Source organism: Mobula hypostoma, chromosome 9 (assembly GCF_963921235.1).
Source record: "Mobula hypostoma chromosome 9, sMobHyp1.1, whole genome shotgun sequence".
In the NCBI taxonomy this organism is placed as follows: domain Eukaryota; kingdom Metazoa; phylum Chordata; class Chondrichthyes; order Myliobatiformes; family Myliobatidae; genus Mobula; species Mobula hypostoma.
Window position 1 is genome coordinate 32,649,014 of NC_086105.1, and position 6,000 is coordinate 32,655,013.

The 6,000-nt window shown below is 36.1% G+C and overlaps 1 protein-coding gene across 1 annotated transcript in view; it reads left to right on the forward strand.

Moving 5' to 3' along the window:
* Positions 1 to 5,729, forward strand: part of mkrn1 (makorin, ring finger protein, 1) — a 61,228-nt gene extending 55,499 nt beyond the window's left edge. The window contains exons 7-8 of the mRNA XM_063058022.1: positions 2,004 to 2,148; positions 2,912 to 5,729. Coding sequence (XP_062914092.1) covers positions 2,004 to 2,148; positions 2,912 to 3,121 — 355 coding nt within the window. The 3' untranslated portion in view covers positions 3,122 to 5,729. The remainder of the gene's footprint in view (positions 1 to 2,003; positions 2,149 to 2,911) is intronic.
* The last annotated feature ends 271 nt before the right edge of the window (positions 5,730 to 6,000 follow it).

Sequence of the window (6,000 nt, forward strand, 5' to 3'; positions counted from 1 at the left end):
GTGCTTAATAGCACTATCAATGAACTCTTCTATTATTCAATTAGTTTTGTCCAACATTTTGTACACAGGAAGCAAGGAGGGCCATCCATCAAATAAAATTTGGTTCTTCAGTATAGGGTATCAACCTAGCTTTACAAAGCTGCATTCTTAAGGATCAAATGGGCAATTTTCCACTATTGTAACTATACAGAAGCTGATTCTAATGCATAGTTTCACCATTGTGACAGTGCTGTGGCTTGTTTTGGCTGTCACCATCTATGACAGTGATAGCCTGGCAGTTGAGTCCTTCAGAATTCTGCTAGCTTTGCCATTAATGGTGATGTTGACTGTGTCATAGTAGTAATATAGCAATCAAAACCGACCTTTCAGCCCAAGTCATCCATGCCAGCCAAGATGCTCAGAACTAAGCTAGTTCTATTGGCCCTCAATTGTCAGTTCAGGGGGTGCAGAAGGTCATGACATCCGGTAAAGCAGAATTAATAATGAAGACACTTGGGGCTATTTATTCATTATTGTATAACTCTTCAGCCCTCTGTGCAAAATGGTGGTGAATTTGGAGATGTTGGATGAAAGGTGTGATTTTATAATTATAACTCAGCTCTGCTTGATTGCTCTACCCAACAACTGCATGAATTCCATTGCCAGTCTAGAAATGGTGTCCCTGGAGGTGTGTTTTTGCAGAGTTTTGTTGAATCTCATGCCTAGGATCAAATTTGGTAATTGTTGGAATTGTGTGGCTTTCTAAAATGTGCCACATTGCTGCAGCTCTGGAGTCATGTACTGTATACCCAGACTGGGTGCAAATAATAAACATCAGTGAACCAGAAAGGGCTCTTATGTGATTATTTTTATTTATCACTTAATTTTATTTAACTGAATTTAAATTCCTCTACTGCATTAGTGGAATTTTGGTTTGTAAATGGCAGTACAGTGGGTGTAGCTAGTAAAATTGCTGCCTTACGGTGCCAGGATGCTGAGCTCGACTACCATCTATGTGGTGTTTTGGCTTTCTTGCTGTGACCGCATGAGTTTCTTCTGGGTGCTCTGATTTCTCCCCACATCACAAAGATATGTGAGCTGGTAAACTAACTGGCCACTTTAAGTCCAAATTCAAGTTCCTTCCACTCTTATACATTATTTTTCATGAATTTCAGAAATATCACATGTATCTGCTGTAGTGTGAACTCTCAGCCCTAATTTCCTGAGAAAATATTCTCAGTTTTCACACCCATCCGTCCCTTTTCCTCTTCCCAGACTTAAAAAATAAATCAAGTAATGACCAAGAAACATTATCTCTTCAGCTTTACATTCTTCATTACAAATTATTTCTTTGACATTCTTTGCTGTTGTATCACATAAAATTAATCAATACTATGATATTGTTAAATCCCAAATCAGAAATTAATTCTACTCAAATCAAATGCTAACAAAGAGATAGTCAGTAAAATGGCTAGTATATTATTTGGTTGCAAGGGTTGATTTCAATATCTTTAGTATAAGAATCTGCTGACAATCCTGGAGAAGTTCATGTCCATATTGTAGCCAAGTGCCAGTTCCAGCACAGATCAAATGGATTCCCATGGCCTTTACTTGAATCAGAGCAACATTGATGCTTTTTGTGAATACACAAGCACCAACCAACACAACAGAACTTGGATCATTTTCAGATTTGTCGAATTGTTATGGATGTTTCCTTCTCAACCTTATTAAAGCGACCATATTAAATCAGAGGCTTCAGGGAATTGGTTTCCACAGTATAAAGATGCAGTTATGTAATGTAAGCTTGATGATACAGGTAAGGCCCCAAAGTGCATTCAAGTGGATAGATGGCATTTTCTGATTGTGCTTAACATCGATTCATTGTTGGTAATGCTTCCCATGCAATTAATAACTACTGATAGGACTACAAGGATGCTAATGTGAATTAAAAATGACTTGATTTATAGATGAATGTTGCTATTCCTACAACTGCTTTCAGTAAACATTTATCTTTTGCTCTGCAGCAATAAAGCATGTCGATATTTTGATCAGGGACGTGGGACTTGTCCCTTTGGGGTGAACTGTTTCTACAAGCATGCATACCCTGATGGCCGCTTGGAAGAGCCTCAACCACAAAGGAAGCCAATTGGATCAATGGGTAGATATCGGGTAAGGACATTATAAAAAGTGACCTGTTTTAAGAAAGTTTACTTGTGTTATTGCTTGTATGAGTAGTTAAAAGGAGATTTAAAACCCCAGAAACACTCAGTAGATAGTGAGAGAGAAACTGTTTCAGATTGCTGACCTTACTTCAGAACTAATTGGAACCTATTATGGAGCATCTGGAGCTACATCACTTATTGTTTCTAACCAACTGATGTAGGACAAAACTATGATAGATGTGGATTTTCATATTTATCCACATTTTCATGTAGATTATGTGTTAATCCTTATTCTAAATTGTATGTTAATATAAAATAATTTAAACCGCATATGTTAAAAGCTCTGTTCTTTATCTGAGAGAAAATTATATTTTAATTTCATTTGTAAATACCATTTATTAAACATAACATGGAAATATTAAATCATTCTCATTTACATTAGAGTTATTTTGTACCAGTACAATCGGAAGGCAAAATTGAGATGATTTCCTTTCATTGATCTCATTACTATGTTGTTTCTTGACATCTACCAACTTCATGAAGTACATCAAAGAAGTCTTAGTGTATCTGTTCAGACTGGGGGAGGAAAAAGCATAATTTTAAGTTTTATCATTGTGGTGTTGGTAAAATGAAAAAAAGTGACTAATATATTTAGTCTGTTTAGTCACCAATCTAAAGTAAGGTAACAATATACCCTGGAGGCTAATTCAACATCAACTAGTTGTTAATTCAAGCTTTTGAATTGTTTACAACCATATGTTTTGTCACAGAACCAGCGGAGGGCACATTTCTGGGATTTCATTGAAGAGAGAGCAAGCGCTGATTCCTATGAAGATGATGAAATGGTCACCTTTGAGCTTGGTGAAGTGCTACTAATGCTTTTAGCAGATGGCCCTGATGATGACTTTTCAGATTCTGGTGATGAGTGGGACTTGTTCCATGATGAAATGGATGTTGATTATTATGAATTTGACCTATAGCACCCAATGTTGATTTTGGACTGTCTGTTCTTTGTTTTTTTAGACAGTAGCTTTTCCTGTGTTGTGGCAGTGCCATATTGTCTTAGGCAGGCCAAGCACTCTGGGTGCAGTTTCACTTTGGACGTTTGTGCGGAGTTCTTTGTCAGTAGTACATCAAAAAAGAAACTTGTTCTTTGTAAGTTAAATTAACTTGCTTTGCTCAAGGTGATAAGCTGTAAGATAAATATAGCAACTAACTATATTTATTCATGTGGAAATAGAGATGGGTTTAGGTACCTGACCTAACATTGGGTATCTGTCCTTGATGGTTCTGAAAGTGATATTAACACTTACAAAACCCTGAGATCAGCAAAGGACCACGTAGACCTTAATTCATCTGATAGCTTGTGTTATTCCATATGACACGCTATCCACGTTCTGCATTTGTTTTTAAAGAGGGTGTCCTGCAGCAGTGGCCTTTAAGAGTCTGGGTATAAAGTAATTATGATTAACAACCATTGTCTTTTCCTGTCTTTCTATTTTTTTTAATTTTATATAGTATGCTAATAGAGCTCAGGAACCTTGCTAAGAGCTACTGAGTAGAAAGTGAGGGAGCTGAACCAATACACCACTGAAGTAAGGAGCTGGCTTCATTTCTGGACTTTTGCTCCCACGTACTGTATGGTTGAACAACTCCCTCTTGAACATATGTCATCAATCAGCACTCAGTTTATACAAAAATATTTTTTAAAGAAACTCTAATAGATCAGAAAGAAGAGGATGTTAATCAGAATTATTCTGTGGTTTAGTCTCAAAGAAGGAATCCACTGTTAAGATTCCACTTTATGTATACAATTCAGAAAGGTTGTTTGCCATGATAAAATGAATTGATGGCATTTTAAAAATATAACAAAACTTGATATAGTACTACCAGATTCTACAAAAATGTGAGGTTAGCTATTCCATATAATGTTTTTTTATTTATTAACTATTGGCTATTCTGACTGACATTTCCATGTTAGTTGTCTTATTTAAATTCTAATCTAGATTAAAAATAATAATTATAGAATTACTGAAGTCATCATATTTATCCCTGTGTTTTGTAAAATGCCGTCTCATTTTGTAACTTATCACAAGTTATATCTGACTGAATTCACTTCAGATTCCATTTTGATTCTTAAAATATAGAATGTTCTTGGTGAAACTGATTTGATCTGCTGTTTGAGAATGATAAGAATGAGTATTTCATAATTCATCAATTTCAGGCTAAATGTGTAAATTTCCAGATTCAGGCAGATGAACATCCACTATTCACTCCTTTTATAAATGCTCACATGTTAACTAATTGATGGATGGGTTGAAAATGCTGAGAGTCAGTGAATGAGATTCAGTCAAAAGTACCTATTTCTACCACCTTGTATAAATATATTGAAATTCCACATCCTCGGTCTCTGGCTTCATGGTATCTGCACAATATGAACTCATTTGCAGACTGAAAATTAGCATCCATGTTTCTATTATCCTTTAGAGGATATTAGGATTCTGTGATTATTTTTAATGAAAGCATGAGAAGCTGAGTTTTGTGGCATGACTTGGATATGTAATAATGCAAATTAGCCCCTTTCCCTTTTTGTGGAACTGCACGAGAGGTCTGATTTTGTGAAGAGGTTTTGCTGTTGTGAGCCTATTCATCTTGGCAATGAAAGTGGAAGTAAATGTAGATTGCCAAAGCTGTTTGAGATCAGTTACCCATACCTCTGGAAATGCAGCTGGAACAGATGCCCTTTAAAATGTCATAATATGAGTTAAAAAAAAACAGCATTTTTCTAAATAAATATCTTTTGCTCTAAGCCTTGTTGTTTGTCTCCTCTATCCCTGGATTTAAGAGGAAAAATATGTTCTCTTCATGAGAATTGCGGCTGAGAGCCTAATGGAGGAGCAGCATATGCCTTGAAGATGGTGAAAAGTCGTTGGAGAGGCAAGAAGCAAATTATTTTTCCACAGAATACACAACCTCATAGATCTTTGTGGCTGATTCAGTTAAATTTCTGGCCACTGAATGTTAGTAATGGGAACTTTAGGCATAAAGGGTCATACACACCAAGTCTGCATTTACGATCAACAACCCACTTACTCGCATCTTAATTTATTCACCATACACAAAGTTCAAATTTACGGTGGCCAATTCATCCCACAGAGGACGGCATCTGAAATCAAGATTTGACTGTGAGGCAGTAGCTCTACTAGCTTTTACAATGTTATTACTATTTTAATAATGTAGTAATATTTTATTTCACAAGGATATTGTTTGATACTCCTGTCTTCCTGTGATAAGATCACTAATGTCCACCAACCATGGCTGTCAGTTTCAACATTGACTTGTACCTGTGGAAAATTGCCTAGATATATACTCAGAAAATAATAAGAATAAATTCAGTCTCATGAATTACTGTTCCATCTGACATCAGCAATGTGATGGAATGTGTTGTAACAGTGCTATCAGAAAGCATTCGCTAATAACTTGTTCATCACCATTTGCTTTGAGTTTGTCAGGACCATTTGGCCTAAGATGTTATTTAGCCTTCATGCAACTTTGGAGGTGAAATGAGAGTGAAAACACTTAATAAAGATTGTATTTGACAAAATATTTTTACTGGAACTCACTGAAACCACAAGTCAAATAAAATTGAGGGGGGGAAACTCGTTGTAGTCATACCTTGCACAAGATAATTCTGGTTGATAATCAGATTCACAGACTGTAGGAGATTCTTGGCTGTGTCCAAGGACAAAGTTACCTTAAATCAAAGAATCACTTTCTTTCCTTAAGGGCAAAAGGAAGCGTGTTATTGGTTCATTGCATACCTCCTCAGAAATTGACAGTCACATCTGTGACACCCAAA